The 23,502-nt window shown below is 32.7% G+C and overlaps 1 protein-coding gene and 1 long non-coding RNA gene across 4 annotated transcripts; one reads left to right on the plus strand and one right to left on the minus strand.

Annotated features, from left to right (window-relative positions):
* Positions 1 to 717, minus strand: LOC131803543 (uncharacterized). The gene is made up of 3 exons (XR_009342643.1): positions 559 to 717; positions 272 to 415; positions 1 to 211 (listed from the first exon to the last, which is right to left on the minus strand). It is a non-coding gene; the product is annotated as an uncharacterized LOC131803543 (long non-coding RNA).
* Positions 718 to 10,741: 10,024 nt separating this feature from the next.
* On the plus strand, positions 10,742 to 14,853 carry LOC101899131 (uncharacterized). Of its 3 annotated transcripts, none has more exons than XM_059124893.1 (5): positions 10,742 to 10,900; positions 11,024 to 11,116; positions 14,362 to 14,400; positions 14,499 to 14,537; positions 14,615 to 14,853. In XM_059124893.1, the coding sequence occupies exons 1-5, from the start codon at positions 10,844 to 10,846 to the stop codon at positions 14,759 to 14,761; spliced, it is 375 nt and encodes a 124-aa protein (XP_058980876.1). In that variant the 5' UTR covers positions 10,742 to 10,843; the 3' UTR covers positions 14,762 to 14,853. The 3 variants fall into 3 exon arrangements, with proteins under 3 accessions (XP_058980876.1, XP_058980877.1, XP_058980878.1); XM_059124894.1 differs by having other exon boundaries at positions 14,499 to 14,528; XM_059124895.1 differs by lacking the exon at positions 14,499 to 14,537.
* Positions 14,854 to 23,502: the final 8,649 nt, after the last annotated feature.

Genomic DNA, 23,502 nt, shown 5'->3' on the forward strand with positions numbered 1-23,502 from the left:
TTGTTTAAAGAATCGATACTTAATAGGTTTTTTTATTGAATATATTGAAGATCATTTCGTTTAGTACTTCAACAAAAAAATAAAGCCTACTTTTAGGCATTTCCACAATTTACATTTCTAAGATCACTCACGATCACACAGCCTAAGCAGCAGCAGCAGCTGCATTATTAGCATATTGTTGGAATGAATTAGTAGCGACATCAAGAATATTCTAAAAATTATACAAAATAATAAAATCAATCTTTAATTTGGAACAATTTCAAAAATTTACCTTCAACGTTTCATCGCCATTCTTTAAGCTATCCTTCAATTTATCCAAGATCATGTTGCCCAAGGCATTGATATCTATACTATCCATCGATTTTGCTTTATCAGCTGAGGTGTCTTCACGTCTCAAACGGGCCATAAAGACAAACTTCAAAGAATTCAAAAAAAAAAAATAATAATAAAATATTAAATTATTACTAAATTTTATAAATTAAAATAAATTATTGTAATTTTATTATAAATCATTTCTATTTTATGTCCTTGAAATTCCATTTTATTTCAAATTCTTACCTGCAAACAGCAGACCAACATGAAAACGACAAGGACAATTTTTGCAAGGAAAGACATTTTTATTTTTTTCCGATAATGAACTGCCGTCACTTAATAACTGTTGTTGCTTTTTGAAAATGCTCCTTGGAACTGATGACCAGTAAATGAAAATTGTCAATAAAATAAATCATTTTCTGACCCTAATCGACAATTGAATCTTTCATACCCTGATTAGAGAATATTTTTTGCACATCTCGATTTTTTAACATCGCAAATTTTGTTATCAGCAAAAATTCCTGAGAAAAATTCAAAATAAATTAGCAAAGTTCAAATAGGAAAAAAGTTGTCGGTTACACTGAAGAGCAAAATTTTGAAGAGAATATTATTAATCGATGTAGTACGAAGTGTACCCGGAAGTATAACCTCTTTAATGTTATACAGAATCTCTTAACCGAATCATATGTAAATTAAATCGAATTTCGAAATTCGTACGAAATGGTACAAAAAGTACAAATTGCTACTGCACGGAGTTTGAACAACTGGTAAGATCTTGATAGCCTGAGCTATCAGCTACAAATAAAGGTTTGAAAATTTGCATTGAGATCGAATAGGTACAATTTTCATTGAGCCAGAGGGTATATATCATTTGATACGGCTTAAACGTGTCACATCGAAATAACGGTCTTGGACCCTGGGTCTCTTTGGGCCGTTTCTAGACACTTGGCGTCGATTTAACGGTTTCCGTACGACCGTCTGGCTGGCTGGTAGTATCCGATTTGGTTCAAACGTGCTACATCGTAATGCTATTATTAAACTTAGATCGAAATCAGAGATAGGAAATATCGGCCCACTCATTCTGGTACATCCCAAACAAAAGGTCGAAATTTTCAAAGAAAATATTTTACTGCACAGAAAATGAAAGGATGATCCAAGTTTACTCCAACTTTGAAAATCCTAATATGTCAGGTGCGAAAATGGACTTCAAGTACCTCCCCCACAAAGAGTCAAAATTTGGAATAATTATAACTTTAATAAAATGTGACATAAGAGTTCGATTGTCTTCAAATTTTACACATCACAATATTTTTATTAACCCAAGATCTGGAGTAAAGATGGGAAATATCGGGTCACTCCCTCTTGAACCTCCCCCACAAACGGTCAAAATTTTGAATATCCAAGAGGATCATAAAACGCGAAATTATTATTCGATTCCATTCAAACTTGCCACATCTCAATATTTCTATCAACACAAGGTCTGTTATAAAGATGGTGGAGATCGGGCCATGCCTTCTGGTACTGCCTCGACAAAGAGTCCACATTTCACGCATGTCATAATTCAAAATTTTGACCTTTTGGGGGGAGATACTTGATGGAGTCGACCGATACTGTACAGGGTGGTCTCTCTCCGTTGGCCTATTGTGTCTGGAGTATTTTGAAAACTAAGGTTGACACTAAAAATACCAAAGTGTCGATCACCTCAAGCAAGCGCTTCGCCGGGAATGGGCCAATATACCGCACAGCAACATTCGGGCAGCATGTGACGGTTTCATTGGACGTTCGAAGGCCATAATTCGTGCCAAAGGTGGCCAATTCGAACAAATCTAAAGTTATTTTAAAATTTGATGCTATTTCCGACAATTTTTGCTTACATTCAATAAAATGTAAAAAAATGTAAAAATTATGGCGTTTGACTTTGTTGCAGTTTTTTTATCTCACCCTGTATATTCTTGATCAGCATAATATTCTATGTCGATTTAGCGATTTCCGTCCGTCTGCGGAAAACACTCTAGTTTCCGAACGAAGTGCGGTAGGTTGATAAAATTTTATTCAAATGTATATTATGTCTGCTGGACTTTTGATATTGAAAATGGGCCATGTAGGTCCACGTTTGGGTATAGCTCCCATAAAATGTTACCTCCCTGTTTTCGGTATTTTTGCGATTTAAGCAACATTATTCACCGGAAATGTTTCAAATTTGGTATTTGAAGTTCGTAATGAATACAGGGACAGAAAATTGTCTGTGCAGTTTCACGTCTTCGTATAGCCCTCATATAACGGTACCTCCCGATCTTCGGTATTTTAATGATTTTAGCGACATTATTCACCGGAATCATTTCAAATTTCGTATTTGAAGTTCGTAATGGATACCAAAGCCTATGATAGAAAATTGTCTGTGCAGGTCCACATTTTGGTATAGCCCCAATGGTACCTCCCTATATTTGGTATTTGATGATTTTAGTTACATTATTCATCGGAATCGTTTCAAATTTCGTATTTGAAGTTCGTAATGGATACCAAAGCTTATGATAGAAGACTGTCTGTACAGGTCCACGTTTTGGTATAACCCTATATCCAGAATTTTAATAAATTTAGCTACATTATTCGCCGATTTTTTTTCAAGTTTCGCATTTGAATATTGTAATGGCTTATGAAAAAAGTTGTCTATGTAGGTCCACGTCGTTGTATAGACACGTCTACATTCGGTATTTTTAAGATTTTAACAGAATTCTTAACGGATTTTATTTTTATTTTTAAAATTGTCAAATTCGTTCCAAATGGTGGAGGGTATTCAAACTTCGGTCCGGCCGAACTTACAGCTTTTTACTGGTTTTTTGTGAACTTTTGACGAACGAAGGGTTGCGGGTATTTTTTTATTAGCCTCAGCCATACGTCTATATTTGATATGGCCGAATGTGTCCCATCGAAACAACGGATTTAGATCCTAGTTAACCATCTGTCTGTCTGAGCGTCCGATAACTCTGCAAGGTAGTATCCTATTTGGCCCAAACTTCGTACATACCAAAAAATAATAATTCTCTCTTTTCTGTACCTCTCCGACAAAAGGTCAATATTTTAAACCGACAACAAGTAAACAAGCTGTAAGTTCGGCCGGGCCGAACTTAAAATACCCTCCACCATTCAAATTTTCCTCCAAATTTAGCAATTTTCAAAAAAAAAAAAAAAAATAAAAAATAAAATTCTGTTAAAATATTAAAAATACCGAATGTAGCCGTATATTAGGGTCTATACGACGACGTGGACCTGTATAGGCAAATTTTCTCATAAGCTATTACAATATTCAAATACGAAACTGGAAAAAATTGTTTATAATGTACCTAAAATCATCAAAATACCGAATATAGGGAGGTACCATGGGGGTTATAAAACGTGGACATGCACATACAATTTTCTGGCATAGACAGTAGTATCCATTACTAACTTCAAATACAAAATTTGAAATAATTCCGGTACATGATGTCTCCAAAATCATCAAAATACCGAATATCGGGGGATACCCGTGTATGGGGGCTATACGAAGACGTGGACCTGCACAGACAATTTTCTGGCATAGGCTGTAGTATCCATCGCAAACTTCAAATGCGAAATTTGAAAAAAAAAAATTCGGTGCATGATGTCTCCAAAATCATCAAAATACCGATTATCGGGAGTTAACGTTATATGGGGGCTATACGAAGACGTGGACCTACATGGCTCATTTTCTGTATTAGGCTGTAGTATCTCTTACGAACTTCAAATAACAAATTTTACACAATTCCGGTGAATCATGTCGCTAAAATAATCAAAATACCGAATATCGAGAGGTCCCGTTATATATATATACGAAGACGTGGACCTACATGGTTCATTTTCTGTATTAGGCTGTAGTATCTCTTACGAACTTCAAATAACAAATTTTACACAATTACGGTGAATCATGTCGCTAAAATAATCAAAATACCGAATATCGAGAGGTCCCGTTACATATATATACGAAGACGTGGACCTACATGGTTCATTTTCTGTCTTAGGCTGCAGGATCTATTACGAACTTCAAATACCAATTTTGAAACAATTCTGGTAAATAATATCGCTAAAATCATCAAAATACCGAATATCGAGAAGTACCGTTATATGGGGGCTATACGAAGTCGTAGACCTTCATGGCCCATTTTCAATACCAAAAGTCCTGCAAACATAATACACATTTGAGTAAAATTTTATAAACCTCATTTCGTTCGGAAGCTAGAGTGATTTCCACAGACGGACGGACGGATAAACGGACAGACGGACGGACATTGCTAAGTCGACATAGAATTTTATGCTGATCAAGAATATATATACTTTGTGGGATCTAAAATGTATATTTCGAGGTGTTACAAACGGAAAGACAAACTTAATATACTATCCATACTATGCTGGAGGGTATAATAACTCTCTCAAATTAAAAAAGAAATATCCGATTTTATTGACATTTTGTACATCTTAATATTGTTGGCTATATTGATGCAATTGTAAAAATCTTGCATTTTCCATCGTTCGGTCCACTCTTTTGAATTCCTCCACCACAAAAGTTCAAAAATTTTGAAAAAATATGAACTGTACAGAATTTCCAATGTATATATGGACAAAGGCATATAATAAGAAATACAATATTTTCAATGACATTATATTTGGTGTAAATTGGCTTACTCTCTATTTAGCACCATTTTGACTGTGATCCCCCATTGTCTGAGTTGTGTTTATCAACGTTCATCCCCATGCAAAATATGCTAGATTCCAGCTTGACCCATTTTGTCTCGTCACTGCATAGTCATCCATCATATCGATGTAGACTTAATTTTATATTAATTTTATTTTGAAATTACCTTTTCTTTATATATACAATGTTAGGACATTAGGACCGGAAAATACTATCACTTCAATTTCAAGTCAAAGTTCACAATTTAAACTCGAACTTTTCTTGGCAAAGATTTTCAAAACCAGTCAAGTTTCTTATCTCCTAATGAGAAATATTAAATTTGCAAACATTAGATGAAATTTCATAATTGCCAAAATTAGAATTAATTGTATAATATTTTTGTTTTAACCAAAAAAAAAAAAAAAAAAGAAAACGTTTCTTACGCGTGTTCATGTCTTCCAGTTCACTGATAAGAATTTCGCCTTGGCTGAGGTTAAAGAGTTCAATGTTGAAGATTATAAACAGAAAGAGATGTGTTCAAAATGTTTCTTTTTTTGTGGAGGAGGTAAAAAATATAAAAATATATTGAAATTTAAACAAGTAAACATAGTGATATGTTTGACTTTCCATCATAGAGGAAGCATATTTTTCGAGATACGGCAAAAACGAGCTAAAGCGTTTTTTTTTGTGGGAAAATTGAAATTTGAAAACGTACATTAAATTGGCGATTCCCAATGGGAATTTCAAATTACTATGATAGTAATAAAATATGGTCCTCTTTTTATTAGTATGATGTGTTTGTTTTATCCATGAATTGTAGGTATTACCAGTTTGACCAAAATTGCGATCAGACATTATTTTAGGAAACATAAGTTAAAAAGTCGGTTTCCCCGAAAGATGTATACCCTCAGCCAATGTCCGTTTATTTAAATATATTTTGACTAGCGTTATAAATATTCTAAAATTTTACCCTTTATAAGGGGAAGTACTAGATGGAGTGTGCCGATATTCTCATATGCATACACATACATATTCGGATTTGTAAAGTTTGAACAAAATTGGATAATCCTTTCTGGTTGTGTAAAATTAATTATTTTCTGAAAAAAATTGAAAATTGGTACCGATATTTCCACATCTGAACTCGATGTAAATTTGATAATTATATTATGATGTACCAAATTTGGATCAAATCGGATATTATCTTCTAGAGTTATCGTGCGCACAAGCCAGGCAGATAGGCAGACGACTTCAAATGTCCTGAAAAGGAATTGGTCTAGGACGTTTTGGCATATCAAATTATACTCTCTGAACATTTAATGTTGATAAAGCAATTTTTTACAAACCAACTATACTTATACTACGTTATAATTGCTAAAATTCGGATAAGGAAAACAAGTAAAAAATTAGGTTCGGCCAGGCCGAAATTTTAATGCCTTCCTCCTAATAAAAGGGGAAAAAAATTGCATACGTATCTGAATTCAAACGCTTTCCACTTTAAACCACAAATACCAGTACGACCGTTTGGATAATGATGTTAAACCTAAAAAAAAAAAACATAAAGAGGATGAGGCCGTTATATGGCCAAAACGGGAAACTGCATAGACAATTTTATACATCGATGATTGTCATCGACCAAATCTTCTTAAATGCCAAATTTGAAACAATTTCGTGGGTAAATGTGATTAGGATTATCAAAATACCGAGTATCGGTGGGTATATGTGTATATGTGCGCCATAGGAAAACGTGGACATACATTTTCAATGTTCTGCCACGGAAGCTAGAACATATTATAAACTACAAATACAAATTCTTAGACAAATCTGTGGAAAAATGTGGCAAAAATCATCAAAATACCTATATGTGGTATTTTATACAGGGGCTATACGAAAACGTTGACCTATACATACAATGTTTCGTCATCAGAGCTAGAACCCATTATGACTAACAAATACCAATTTTTAGACAAATCCTTGAAAAAATGTGGCAAAAAACATCAACATACCGAATATCGGGAGGTACCGTTATATAGCGGCTATACCAAAACGTGAAGCGATATATCTCATTTTACAAATTGTTCTGCCAAATTTTGAAGCTCTACGTCAAATAATGTAGGCTGTATCGTGATTTTAACAGACAGATAGAGGGCAAACAAACAGACGAACATGGTTAAAGAATTTTAGAAATTTTAAAATTTTTTGCTGATTATTATGGGGTCTACGACGAATATTTAGGGATGTTACAAACGGAATGACAAAGTTAATATACCCTCCTTTTCAAGGACATTCTCTGCTTTGGGTTGCCAAATGCGGGTTTAAAGGCAAAAAAGTAAAAAAAACAACTAAGTTCGGCCGGGCAGAACTTTAAATACTTGAAATTAGAAAAAAAAATCCGAAAACTACTATTTAACTGAAAACCGATATACGAAATATTTTTGTCATTGGCTGTAGTGCCCATTACGAACTATAAATACGAAATTTGAAACAGTTCCACTGAATAATATCGCTAAAATCATTAAAATATCGAATATCGGGAGGTACCGTCATATGGGGGCTATACATAGACGTGGACCTACATACAAAAATTTTTGTTATAGGCTTTAGTAGCCATTAAGAACTTTAAATATGAAATTTGACAATAATTCCGGTAAATAATGTCGCTAAAATCATGAAAATACCGAATATCGGTAGGTACCGTTATATGGGGACTATACGAAAAGGTGGACCGATATGGCCCATTTACGAACATAACCTGCCTACTGGTAAACTATGCATGTGTGCAAAATTTTAGCCTTTTATCTCAATTCATTCGAAAAATGGTGTGATGGACAGACAGACTGACGGACGGAGACCGCTAGATCGTCTTAGAATTTCCAGAATATATATACCTTGTAGGGTCTATTATGAATACTTCGAGGAGTTACAAAAGGAATATACCCTCCATAGAATATACCCTCCATAAAATGCTGGAGGGTATAAAAATATTGTTGGAATATAAAAATTTGATATTGAGAATTGAGGATATTTACAGCGCTAAAGTTAAAATTTGTTGTATTCAGTTTTTTGATTTTTATCATGGCTAGAATGTTCAAAACACCGAATATCGGAAGGTACAATTATATGGAATCAATTCGAAAACGCGGACCGATATAGCTCATTTTTAAGACCAATCAACCTATAACCCAATCCCAAAAAAACTCTGCGTCAAGTAATATGGGCTGTATCTTGATTTCAACAGACAGGCGGACAAGCCGAGGAACGGACATCATTGAGTAAACTGATGACAAGTATATTTACTTTTTAGGATCCCCGACGAATATTTGGGGCTTAATGACAAATTGTATATATCGTCCTTCCTATTGTGGAGGGAATAAAAATATTCTAATCACATATCGCCTTGGTAACGGTGTTTCAAGGACCTTAGATCTCTTAGTAAAAGGTGGACATATTTGTGCTTCGTCTTATATTTATTTATTTATTTATTTTATTTATTTCGTCAAAGTTAAATAATCACTATTTTTATATGTATGTTTTGTAAACACGAGACTTATGTTTAATAATGAGAAAAAATCATCCGATTGTTGAATTGTGAATAGACTTAATGGAATACTTAATCGCTTGTAATGTCTATTTTTTATTTTTGGCGATAAGAACCCACCCAAATATACCAAACTGTCTACAATATACGGAAGAACTCTATTCGTGTGTATGTATGTACGCAGTATTAAATTTTCTTATTTGCCGAAAGGTTAATTAGGTAATGCCAAACCTTGATTTTTGTTTGAGCCAGTGAATGAACTTTAATCGCAGAACTATTTTTGAAGCCCCCACTGATTATCAATAACCCAGTATAGATAATGTATGTGTGTGAGCTTAAAGTAGTGTGTGTGGCCCAGTATTTAATCCATATTTTAAATTTTTAATTTTTTTCAACAAAAATTGAAAAGAATTGAATATCGAAATTAAATTTCGATATTCTTTTGGGGTTGGACACAATATATCCGTTCAATTTTCAAAAAAAAAAAAAATGTATTGAATTAACATTGAAAGGGTTTTATTTTCAAAATAAATACTATTTTAATTTTCATCTAATCGAAAATACTCACACATACATTCTCAACACATAAAAAATCTACACCTACACAAGCGAGCTGAATAGTATAAGTAGCTCAAAAATAAAAATAAAAACCAGTAAAGAAAGTCTTAAAGTCGGGCGAGGCCGACTTTATGATACCCTACACCACTTTGCTAATTAAGTAGAGCTCCAAAAGTTTTTATGGGAGTATTCAATAATACACGCTATGATTATAACTATAATTTAAAGTTCAAAAGACTAAATAAGCCGAAGCATTTGTATCGGTTAAATTCGGACATGTATTGCCCATTTGATATATATGGGAGACATATCCAAATCTGAACCGATCTTGATAAAATTTGGCAAAGATATTTCTGACCTGTATTGTATATATTTCCCTGAGTATCGCTGTTACGGAGTGCATATTACGGCTGTGGGTAACAAATGTAAGAAATATCGGATGAACAATATATATGGGAGCTATAGCTATATCTGAACCGATCTTCACCAAATTTGACATACTAGCTTCTAGACTTCGGGCTTCGGTCGTAAGTGCCAATTTTCATCCCACTTGGGCAAATATTAGACGTTTAATGCACAATAAAATGTAAATCGGACGAAGTTATATATGGGAGATATATCCAAATACGAACCGATCTCGATAAAATTCAGCAAAGGTATTTCTGAGCTGTATTTGATATATTTCCCCAAATATTGTTGTTGCAGAGTGCATATAACGGCTGCGGAGGACTAAAATAACAAATCGGATGAACAATATATCTGAACCGATTTCGATCAAATTTGACATACTTATTTTCAGGCCTGATTTGGTTGTATGTTCAAAATTCCATACTACTCGGGCTGATATTACATGTTTGGTGCACAATAAAAGGCAAATCGGACGAAGATATATATGGGAGCTATATCTAAATTTCTACCGATTATCTCCAATTTCAATAGGGTTCGTCCATGGGCCGAACAAATGATTTGTGCAAAATTTCATCTGGATCGGGTAATAAATGGGAACTGTACTTTGTTCACAAAAGTACATGGACAGACGAATGGGCGACAGACGGACGGACATGCATAAATCGACTCAGAATGCGATCCTATGCAGATCATCAAAAGGAACTATGGGTCTATCTCGTTTCCTTTTGTCAGTTACAAACAAATGCACAAAAACATAATACCCTGCCCACCTTGTGGTGTAGGGTATAACAAATATTGTTAACCAAATCTAAAAAAAACATAATATTTGGTTTTATAAAGAAAACATGGAAATACCCATACATTGACAAATAATTTAAAATGCATAGATGCAATACACAACTACACCTTAAATAAATACTCATTAGAGAAATGTTTTCTTATTTTCAAAGCAAATACTAATGTTTACTTGAGCTCAACTATTAAAAAAATAAAAAAAATGCTTAGAATAAAATCTGCCTGTGGCTGCCACCAGAACCAATAATAGCCCCGTATTCATAGTTCAAGAAGTTATCAATGGGATGGTCTCAAACTCACACTCAAACACAATGAAAAAGAAAATCGAAAAACTGAATAGTTATGCCGCGGATTTCGTTGTCTATTTTTTTTTTTTGTTTCCAAAACATTTTTGGTGATAAGAACGACCCCATGATTGAATCATAAAATCTGCATTTCCAATGGTTGTGAGTGGTTTTTCGACAAAAAATTTGAAATAAAAGTCAGTGTCAAAATTTTAAGCACTCAGAGTTAATTCCTCTTCAGACCTTAACTAAACTCGAAAGAAAAAAATGGCCGGTGCCTTGAAATACGTTTTCGTAGCTGTAGCTATCTTCTGCTACATGCAGGTATGTTTGGAAAATAAAGTGAAGTGAAAAATGGAAAAGTGAAAATGTCCTGCCAGGATAACTGTGATAATGAAAATGTAGAAATGAAACATTGGATAATTGGAATTTCTTTTGTAATTTTAGCAAGCTGAGATGGCCCGTTTGCCACGCAACACCGGTGCCGAACCAGCTCTGCCCGCCAACATCTTCGAGGCTTTCACCAAGCCTGAATTCTGGGTAAGTTGTGAAAAAAAAAGTGTCTAGTTTCAAAATAAGAGAAAACCTCATATTAGGAAGTGATTGATTTTGAAAAGCTAATATTGAGTGGAATATGTGAAGAAGGTATAAAGTAAATTTTTTTAAAAGGAATAAAACAATAACATCTGAGAATTAATATTAAATTTAATTTAATAAAAATTAATTTAATTTTAATTTAGTAAATATTAAAAAATGTTCGAATTTCAAAATTACAAAAAAACTTTAAATTAATTTAATTAAATTCAAAATAAAATTAAAAAAAAAAACCAGTAAAGAAAGTCTTAAAGTCGGGCGGCGCCGACTTTATGATACCCTACACCACTTTGCTAATTAAGTAGAGCTCCACATAACAATTAAAAGTTTCTATGGGAGAATTCAATCATACACGCTATGATTATAATTATAATTTAAAGTTCAAAGGACTAAATTCGGAATTGTATTGCCCATTTGGTGCACAATTAACTTGAAATCGGATAAAGATATATATGGGAGTAATATCCAAATCTGAACCGATCTCGATAAACTTTGGCAACGATATTTCTGAGCTGTATTTGATATATTTCCCTGAATATCGTTGTTACAGAGTGCATATTACGGTTGTGGGTACCAAATATAACAAATCGGATGAATAATATATATGGAAGCTATAACTATATCTGAACCGATCTGAACCAAATTTGACATACTAGCTACTAGACTCAATTCGGTCGTAAGTGCCAAATTCCATCCCATTTGGACAAATATTAGACGTTTGGTGCACAATAAAAGGTAAATCGGACGATGTTATATATGGGAGCTATATCCAAATCTGAACCGATCTCGATAAAATTTAGCAAATGTATTTCTGAGCTGTATTTGATATATTTCCCCGAATATTGTTGTTGCATAGTGCATATTACGGTGGCGGTGGACAAAAATAACAAATCGGATGAACAATATATATGGGAGCTATAGCTATATCTGAACCGATTTCGATCAAATTTGGCATACATATTTTCAGGCCTAATATGGGTGTATGTGCAAAATTCCATACAATTCGGGCTGATATTACACGTTTGGTGCACAATAAAAGTCAAATCGGACGAAGATATATATGGGAGCTATATCCAAATTTTGACCGATTATCTCCAATTTCAATAGGGTTCGTCCTTAAGCCAAACAAAAGACCTTTGCAAAATTTCATCTGGATCGGGCAATAAATGCGACCTGTACTTTGTTTACAAAAATACATGGACAGACGGACAGACGGACGGACGGACGGACGGACGGACGGACAGACGGACGGACGGACATGCATAAATCGACTCAGAATGTGATTCTATGCAGATCATCAAAAGGAACTATGGGTCTATCTCGTTTCCTTCTGCCTGTTACAAACAAATGCACAAAGACATAATACCCTGACCACCTTGTGGTGTAGGGTATAATAATACATTTAGAACAAAAAACTTAAAAAAAAACTTTAAACTGAATTTGAATACGACATGAAAATCAAAAAAAAAAAAATAATAAATTCAGTTATCACTTTTCGTAATTTTTAGAGCTAACTTCCATCCAGACTTTCCACTTTTAGAATAAGAATTTAACAAAATAGAAGAGCTTTAGCCTTCTACTCATAGAAGATCTTCCGGAGGCCTTCGATTCATAATATGTGAAGAATGTATAAAGTAAAATTTTATAAAAAGAATAAAACAATAACATCTGAGAATAAATATTAAATTTAATTTAATAAAAATTAATTTAATTTTAATTTAGTAAATATTAAAAAATTTTCGAATTTCAAAATTACAAAAAAAAAACTTTAAATTAATTTAATTAAATTCAAAATAAAATTAAAAAAATTGAAAAATTTAGAACAAAAAACTAAAAAAAATTTTAACTCAATTTTGAATACGTCATGAAAATAAAAAAAAATAAATTCAGTTATCACTTTTCGTAATTTTTAGAGCTAACTTCCATCCAGACTTTCCACTTTTAGAATAAGAATTTAACAAAATAGAAGAGCTTTAGCCTTCTACTCATAGAAGATCTTCCGGAGGCCTTCGATTCATAAAAGAGCTTCTGTAGCATTCCTATGGCTAGAAAGGCTTCAGAAGCTCTTCTATGGCCTTCTGAAGCTCTTCTATGCGTAGAATACCTTTTGAAGCTCTTCTGTGCGTAGAAGAGCCTGTGAAGCTCTTCTGTGAGTAGAAGAGCCTCTGAAGCTCTTCTGTGCGTAGAAGAGCCTCTGAAGCTCTTCTGTGCGTAGAAGAGCCTCTGAAGCTCTTCTGTGCGTAGAAGAACCTCTGAAGCTCTTCTGTGCGTAGAAGAGCCTCTAAAGCTCTTCTATGGCTAGAAGGCCTTTAGAAGCTCTTCTATGGCTAAAAGGCCTCAGAAGCTCTTCTATGGCTAGAAGAGCCTCTGAAGCTCTTCTATGGCTAGAAGAGCCTCTGAAGCTCTTTTATGGCTAGAAGAGCCTCTGAAGCTCTTCTATGGCTAGAAGAGCATCTGAAGCTCTTCTATGGCTAGAAGAGCATCTGAAGCTCTTCTATGGCTAGAATAGCCTCTGAACCTCTTCCATGGCTAGAAGAGCCTCTGAGGCTCTTCTATGGCCAGTAGAGTTTCTCAAGCTCTTCTATGGCTAGAAGAGTCTCTCAAGCTCTTCTATGCCTAGAAGAGCCTCTGAAGCTCTTCTATGGGTAGAAGAGCCTCAATAGAAGGCCTTGTGAAGCCTTCTATCAATAGAAGGCCTTCCGAAGCTCTTCTATGGCTAGAAGGCCTTCTGAAGGTTTTCTATGGCTGATGGTTAGAATGCCTTCTGAATGTCTTCTATGGCTCGAAGACTTTCTGAAGCTCTTCTATGGCTCGAAGACCTTCTGCAGCTCTTCTCGGGCTAGAAGACCTTCTGCAGGTCTTCTCGGGCTAGAAGACCTTCTGTAGCTCTTCTCGGGCTAGAAGACCTTCTGCAGCTCTTCTCGGGCTAGAAGACCTTCTGCAGCTCTTCTCGGGCTAGAAGACCTTCTGCAGCTCTTCTCGGGCTAGAAGACCTTCTGCAGCTCTTCTAGAGCTAGAAAACCTTCTGAAGCCTCTCTTCGGCTAAAAGACCTTCTGAAGCTTCTCTACGGCTAAAAGACCTTCTGAAGGTTTTTTAGCTACCCAAGGTCTTCTACTTGTTTATGTTTATTCAGATTCTAAAATTTGATTTTTAATAACCCATTTTCTTTCTTCTCTTTTCATGACTTTAGAACTCCCTCTCCAAGAACATTTCTGATGCTTTCACTGAAGTAAGTATAGCCTTTTGAAGATAAATTATTTAAACTAAAAAAAGTAGAAAGTACCACTTTTACTAACGTATTTCTCTCTCGTTTTTCTTTCTTTGTAGGAAAACTTGAAGAAATACGGCATCCGCCCGGTAACTCTTGTAATTTCCTTGTTTTAACCCCTTTTCTTTTGACATTTATTTATTTTTGCTTTACTTCTTTTCGTTGCGCTCATTAGGAGGATGTTAAGGAAGGTTTCGCTAAGGTCCAAGAAAATGTCCAAACTGGCTTCGCTGAATTGCAAAAGAACGTCAACAACTTGCTCGAACAAAACCAACCCGCTGCCGCCGCCGACGCCAAGCCCAAGAAGCAAAGGACCAAGTAAATCATTTCACTCAAGAGGCTAAATGTTTGTTTATAGATTGTTTTTATGAATAAATGTTTATTTTTTTTTATAAAATAAATTACTTTAGTTGATTTTTTTATCTTTTATTCAGTTGGTTTTTAGAAAAATTACAAAAAAACGTCATTCGAATATTTTATTTAATTTCTAGTTTTTAGTTTTTCTTTTAAGTTAAGAAAAAAAATAAGAAACAAAAAAATGTCTTTTATAAATATGTTTGTTAAATAAACTTTTGTTTAATTACTACTAGAATTTACTTGTTTTATTATTAAAGTCCTATTTCAGGACCATCAGAGCTATCAATGTGGGATTTTTAAGGATATTTTTTCAAGGACCAATTGACGTGGATTTTTTAAAAAAATATTTTTTCACGGACCTTCAGACCAATAAACTTGGATTTTTAAAGAATATTTTTTCAAGGACCTTTAGAGCAATAAACCTGGATTTTTTTAATAATATTTTTTCAAGGACCTTCAGACCAATAAACTTGGATTTTTTAAAGAATATTTTCTTCAAAGACCTTTAGACCAATAAACGTGGATTACTTAAAGAATATTTTTTCAAGGACCTTCAGACCAAAAAACGGGGATTTTTAAGACAATTTTTAAGGACCTTCAGACCAATATACGTGGATATTTTAAAAAATATTTTTTCAAGGACCAATAATTGTGGATTTTTTAAAAAATATTTTTTCAAGGACCAATAATCGTGGATATTTTAAAAAATATTTTTTCGAGGACCAATAATCGTGGATATTTAAAAAAAAAAATTTTCAAGGATCAATAGACCAATAATTCTGGATTTTTTAAAGAATATTTTTTGAGGACCAATAGACCAATAAACGTGGATTTTTTAAAGAATATTTTTGAGGACCAATAGACCAATAAACGTGAATTTTTTAAAGAATATTTTTTGAGGACCAATAGACCAATAAACGTGGATTTTTTACAGAATATTTTTTGAGGACCAATAGACCAATAAACGTGGATTTTTTAAAGAATATTTTTTGAGGACCATTAGACCAATAAACGTGGATTTTTTAAAGAATATTTTTTGAGGTCCAATAGACCAATATACGTGGATTTTTTAAAGAATATTTTTTGAGGACCAATAGACCAATAAACGTGGATTTTTTAAAGAATATTTTTTGAGGACCAATAGACCAATAAACGTGGATTTTTTAAAGAATATTTTTTGAGGACCATTAGACCAATAAACGTGGATTTTTTAAAGAATATTTTTTGAGGTCCAATAGACCAATATACGTGGATTTTTTAAAGAATATTCTTTCAACATCCAATAAACGTGGATTTTTTAAAGAATATGTTTTCAACATCCAATAAACGTGGATTTTTTAAAGAATATTTTTCAACATCCAATAAACGTGGATTTTTTAAAGAATATTTTTTCAACATCCAATAAACGTGGATTTTTTAAAGAATATTTTTTCAACATCCAATAAACGTGGATTTTTTAAAGAATATTTTTCAACATCCAATAACCGTGGATTTTTTAAAGAATATTTTTTCAACATCCAATAAACGTGGATTTTTTAAAGAATATTTTTTCAACATCCAATAAACGTGGATTTTTTAAAGAATATTTTTTCAACATCCAATAAACGTGGATTTTTTAAAGAATATTTTTTCAACATCCAATAAACGTGGATTTTTAAAGAATATTTTTTCAACATCCAATAAACGTGGATTTTTTTAAAGAATATTTTTTCAACATCCAATAAACTTGGATTTTTTAAAGAATATTTTTTCAACATCCAATAAACGTGGATTTTTTAAAGAATATTTTTTCAACATCCAATAAACGTGGATTTTTTAAAGAATATTTTTTCAACATCCAATAAACGTGGATTTTTTAAAGAATATTTTTTCAACATCCAATAAACGTGGATTTTTTAAAGAATATTTTTCCAACATCCAATAAACGTGGATTTTTTAAAGAATATTTTTTCAACATCCAATAAACGTGGATTTTTTAAAGAATATTTTTTCAACATCCAATAAACGTGGATTTTTTAAAGAATATTTTTTCAACATCCAATAAACGTGGATTTTTTAAAGAATATTTTTTCAACATCCAATAAACGTGGATTTTTTAAAGAATATTTTTTCAACATCCAATAAACGTGGATTTTTTAAAGAATATTTTTTCAACATCCAATAAACGTGGATTTTTTAAAGAATATTTTTTCAACATCCAATAAACGTGGATTTTTTAAAGAATATTTTTTCAACATCCAATAAACGTGGATTTTTTAAAGAATATTTTTTCAACATCCAATAAACGTGGATTTTTTAAAGAATATTTTTTCAACATCCAATAAACGTGGATTTTTTAAAGAATATTTTTTCAACATCCAATAAACGTGGATTTTTAAAGAATATTTTTCAACATCCAATAAACGTGGATTTTTTAAAGAATATTTTTTCAACATCCAATAAACGTGGATTTTTTAAAGAATATTTTTTCAACATCCAATAAACGTGGATTTTTTAAAGAATATTTTTTCAACATCCAATAAACGTGGATTTTTTAAAGAATATTTTTTCAACATCCAATAAACGTGGATTTTTTAAAGAATATTTTTTCAACATCAATAAACGTGGATTTTTTAAAGAATATTTTTTCAACATCCAATAAACGTGGATTTTTAAAGAATATTTTTTCAACATCCAATAAACGTGGATTTTTTAAAGAATATTTTTTCAACATCCAATAAACGTGGATTTTTTAAAGAATATTTTTTCAACATCCAATAAACGTGGATTTTTTAAAGAATATTTTTTCAACATCCAATAAACGTGGATTTTTTAAAGAATATTTTTTCAACATCCAATAAACGTGGATTTTTTAAAGAATATTTTTTCAAGGACCAATAAACGTGGATTTTTTAAAGAATATTTTTTCAAGTACCAATAAACGTGGATTTTTTAAAGAATATTTTTTCAAGGACCAATAAACGTGGATTATTTAAAGAATATTTTTTCAAGGACCAATAAACATGGATATTTTAAAGAATATTTTTTCAAGGACCAATAAACGTGGATTTTTTAAAGAATATTTTTTCAAGGACCAATAAACGTGGATTTTTTAAAGAATATTTTTTCAAGGACCAATAAACGTGGATTTTTAAAGAATATTTTTCAAGGACCAATAAACGTGGATTTTTTAAAGAATATTTTTTCAAGGACCAATAAACGTGGATTTTTTAAAGAATATTTTTTCAAGGACCAATAAACGTGGATTTTTTAAAGAATATTTTTTCAAGGACCAATAAACGTGGATTTTTTAAAGAATATTTTTTCAAGGACCAATAAACGTGGATTTTTTAAAGAATATTTTTTCAAGGACCAATAAACGTGGATTTTTTAAAGAATATTTTTTCAAGGACCAATAAACGTGGATTTTTTAAAGAATATTTTTTCAAGGGCCAGTAGACCAATAAACCTGGATTTTTTAAAAAATATTTTTTCAAGGGCCAGTAGACCAATAAACCTGGATTTTTTAAAAAATATTTTTTCAAGGGCCAGTAGACCAATAAACGTGGATTTTTTAAAGAATATTTTTTCAAGGACCAATAAACCTGGATTTTTTAAAAAAATATTTTTTCAAGGGCCAGTAGACCAATAAACCTGGATTTTTAAAAAAATATTTTTTCAAGGGCCAGTAGACCAATAAACCTGGATTTTTTAAAAAATATTTTTTCAAGGGCCAGTAGACCAATAAACCTGGATTTTTTAAAAAATATTTTTTTCAAGGATCGATAAACGTGGATTTTTTGATGAATATTTTTTCAAGGACCAATAAACGTGGATTTTTTAAAGAATATTTTTTCAAGGGCCAATATACGTGGATTTTTTAAAGAATATTTTTTCAAGGACCTTCAGACCAATAAACGTGAATTTTTTTAATTTTTTTTTTCAAAGACCTTTAGACCAATAAATATGGATTTTTAAAAGATATATTTTCCAGGACCTTCAGACCAATAAACGTGGATTTTATAACGACATTTTTTCCAGGACCTTCAGACCAATAAACGTGGACTTTTTTAATAATATTTTTTCAAAGACCTTCAGACCAATAAATGTGGATTTTATAAGGATATTTTTTCCAGGACCTTCAGACCAATAAGTGTGGATTTTTTAAAGAATATTTTTTCAAGGATCATCCGAACAATAAATGGTTTCAGTATATACCCATTAAAACTTTTCAAATTGTTCATGAAATACTAACTCCAGACGCCTGTTGAGTAACAACAATTTCCTTGGTAACACCCCTCTATTATTTCCAAATATCCCATTATGTTAGAAAATGTTTCCCCCCACACAAATCCCGATAACAAATCGATTTTTTTATTGGCATTTATTGGCAAAACATAGAATAAATAAAACAAAAAAAATTAGCGCAATACTGCAATTTTTAAATTTTCATTTAAAAATTCAAAATTTTCTTTTAACCTTCCGTTACAATGTCCTCGCATTCCGGTAACACCGAAGAAGATTGGTTAATATTTGAAGTTCTGTGCGGTTCCTTGGCCTCCATTCCTCGCCAGTCAACGACAATTGACAAGGTAACAGTTTCACCGGTAAGTTTTTCTTCAAACAATTCTTTCAAGGCTAACAGCCGGGTGGTGCTTGTGAATGTCTTAAAAGAAAATTGTTCGTCATAAAAAATATGTTTTCCTTAAAACTGTTGTTGTTGTTGTTTTTGTGAAATTCCTCGAAATGGAAAATATTTTCTGAGTCACGTTATTTAATGTTCGTCTACTGGGTGTATATTTTTTGTTGTTAGTTTTTGGAAAATGGTTTTCCATTTCATTGTGTTTTGTTTTCTTTTTTGCTTTTTTTTCATTTGCGTATTGAACTTCCTTATTTGTTTGTAATTTGTAAGCAATTTGTTGCTTATCAACAACAACTAAGCAACAAAGGTAACAACTAACGAACAAACAAAATTGGTAAATTTGCAAAACTACATTGCCAGGCGATATCTTCAGTTAGGTGAAGTGTTTGGTACCTAACGTCGTTTGTCCGATGAATATGTGAAGCAGCATTAAGGTCATGTTCAAAGGTATGGAAAACTCCAATTGGATGAGATTGTGTTCAATTCGAGTAATAGTTCCAAACTCCCAAAAAGGCAATATCAGTCCAATCATTCTGGTACCTCCCCCACAAAAGTTCAATATTTCCACAGAAAATGATTTACTTTATAGAACAGGAAAATATCATCCAATTTTTTGAGGACTTTGCAAATCCCAATTTTTTTGTCAGTGTTAGATCAGGCACGAAAATTGATTATATTGGCCAAATTTCGCACATCTCAAGGTCTGGTGTAAAGGTGAAATATATCGGTCCATTCCTTCTGGTATCTCCCCCACATATCCAAAATCACCTCAATATCAAATTTTAGGATTCCAGCCTTATCCCTTCACTCAATACCAAATTTAGTACCATTTAGTACAAATATAGGTCGCATTTCCGAAACTAACTCCATATCTCTATTTCAGATACCGACAGAGACCTCAATGCTAAATTTCGTGATCCCAGCCCTTTACATTCAGGCAATACCAAATTTAGTAGCATTTAGTATAATTTTAGTACTGATTGTAAAATCGTTCCATATTTCAATTCTAGACACCAATTGTTATAAAATTCCATTGTTTCATTACTTTTCGTACAATCAAAGTACGCATTTTCAAAACCAATTCCATATTTCAATCTCAGGTACCAACAGTGACATCTACATTAAATTTCAGCCGTAAACTTTCACCCAATTTAATACAATTATAGAACGCATATCCACAATCAGCTCCTTCTCTCAACTATAGACACCAACAGTGACATCCACAAGAAATTTCAGGATTCCAGCTCTATTCCGTCACCCAATACGAAATCTAGTACATTTTAGTACTTTTCGTACAATTATAGTACACATTTCCAAAACAACCTCCATATCACTCCCAAATACCCAAGAAGCCTTAGTATCATGTTTCAGGTTTCCAGGCATATTCCTTCACTCAATACCAAATTTAGTAGCTTTGAAAACTTTTCGTATAATTATAGTACAAATTTCCAAAATCACTTCTCCATCTCAATTCCAGATACTAACAGAGACCTCATTATTAAATTTGAAAATTCCAGCTCTATACACTACCCAATACCAAATTTAGAACCATTTAGTACTTTTCGTACAACCATACTTCGCATTTCCAAACCCCCGCCAAATCTCAAACACAGATACCATCTAAATATCATATTTCAGAATCTTATCTCTATCCCTTCACCCAATGTCAAATTTAGTACCATTCAGTACTTTTCGTACACTTATAGTGCGAATTTCCAAAACCACATCCACATGTCCAGGCTACACATAAACAGCGATTCTAATACGAATTTTAAGATTTTAAGCGCTATCTGTTCACCCAATACCAAATTGTACCAAACATAGTACTATTTAGTACTTTTCGTGCACTTGTGGTAAATATTTCCAAAACCACCACTTTATCACCAACTTTATCCTTTTACCTAAATCCAAACTGTTCCAAATCGTAAGTCAAAGTTATTTTCCAACTTTGATTTTCATACCAAATTTCAAGTTTTTAGCTCTATCCGTTTACCAAATACTAAATGGTCCAATTTAGAAGTTTAGTACCAATTTTGAACTTTTCGTTTTATATACATATATCCAGCACTCCGTCAGCGACTCTCATTTTAAATTTCAAGATACCAGCTCTATTGATTCACCACAATTCCACAAATGTTCATAACTACCTACATCGTAGAATCAAATAGAAATTTTATTTCCAAATTTCAGAGATCCAACCCTATCGGTTCTCTCAGAATTTAAATTGTACCAAATTTAGTCCCATTTAGTACACATAAGTACAAATTTCCATAACTACCTACGTACCCCAATCCCACACTCCCAAATCCAAATTTTACAATAGAAATCTTATTTTCAATGTGTACCAAATTTAGTAAACATAAGTACGAATTTCCAAAACTACCCATATACCTGAGTCCTACAATGCATAGTAAACATATTTCAGGATTCCAACTCTATCGGTTTTCCTAAAATTTAAGTTGTACCAAATTTAGTATACATAAGTACGAATTTCCAATACTACCTACAAACCTCAGCTCCATGATGAAATAGTAATCTTACTTCCAAATTTCAGAATTCCATGTTTGGTACCATTTAGTACTATTCGTGCACAAATTACGAAAACTACATCCATATCCCAATCCTATACTCTGCCAGTAATGTTAATTTCAAATTTCAAAATTCCTGCTCCATCCGCTCCTCCATAGTCGAATTATACCAAATTTTGTACCATTTAGTACTTTAAGTATAAATTTTCAAATTTACCTCCTTTCATCGACCGTCAAATTAAATTTTATTCCAATTCCAAATTTCAAATTTTTAGCTCTATCCGTTCACATGATACGATTTGGTAAATATAGTACATTTTAGTACTTTTCATACACTTAGAGTGCGAATTTCCAAATAACCCTTTGGTACATTCATCATACACATCATCGATGACAATCTTTTAAAGAGTTCTAGCTCTAATGGTTTGGAAAATACGAAGGGTAAAAAATCTTTTTAGTATTTTGGTACCGTCCTAGTACAAATTTCCGAAAGCCCAGCCCTCGGACTAAGTATGACCCTCACCAACATTTCAAGATTATGGCTTCAGTCGTTTCGTCTGGGCGTTGATGAATCGTTAAATCAGTCAGTAACTCAATTACTTTAATGTTTTATTAATACCGGCATATCTTGAAGATAAACATCTGTCGACAAACCTACAGATATGTTCTAACTTGTTTTTACAGGTCTTAACCAGAATTTACCAGGATAAGACCTTTAATTTGCCATATCTTCATAAATGTAGGTCCACTCTTCGTAAAATCCCAATATAAGTAAGGGGAACTCGTTCGCGTAAAAATGTCAGTGTTACCATTTTCAAATTGGTTTTTGTAAGGGTACCAAAAGTTCGACCCAGTCGAACTAAATCCTTTGTTTATTTGTACTTTATGAACTCTAAATGAGCACCCCAATTATGCTCCATTTCGTATACATGAAATATTGTTACCAAAATTGCATTAATATTCATCCATTATGGCGATCCAAAGCATAACGTCTGACTTCCCTAACCACAAACTAAATACTTTACCGTTTAATCAGAAATTCTCTAACTCTTATCCAGGCACAATCAACATAACTTTATTTATGCTCTGGCAATTGTTTGTACATTTATCAAATTTCAGTGGAAAAAAAAAATAAACTTGGCTTTGCTTGGCATGTTCCGCCATGCTTCATTGTTGTATCCTTTTTTGCACTGGCGCTATTTTCACCAGTTGTTGATTTGTGCCTCCTCCTTGGCGTTGCTATCGAGTGAATGACCCAAATAATTGTTGAAGTAATAAACAAAGCAGACCAAAAACCAACAAAGAAAAAAACGAAGCGTTGCCATTGAGCTTAATTTTTAGACAGGGCACCACCCCACCACTACTCATTTCTGGTTAAATATTTTGCCATGGAATGGCCAAATTACTCCAAACGAGAGGTAGTTTCTTCACTGACTTACGATTGTCTGTCATTCAAGGAAACGGAACCAACACAACATAACTTTACACATAACAAAGGCAACAACATTGTCAACAACGACAACAACAACATAATTGTGTGCTTGATATGTTGTTGTA

This window comes from Musca domestica, unplaced genomic scaffold (genome assembly GCF_030504385.1).
Source record: "Musca domestica strain aabys unplaced genomic scaffold, Musca_domestica.polishedcontigs.V.1.1 307, whole genome shotgun sequence".
NCBI classification, from domain to species: Eukaryota; Metazoa; Arthropoda; class Insecta; order Diptera; family Muscidae; genus Musca; species Musca domestica.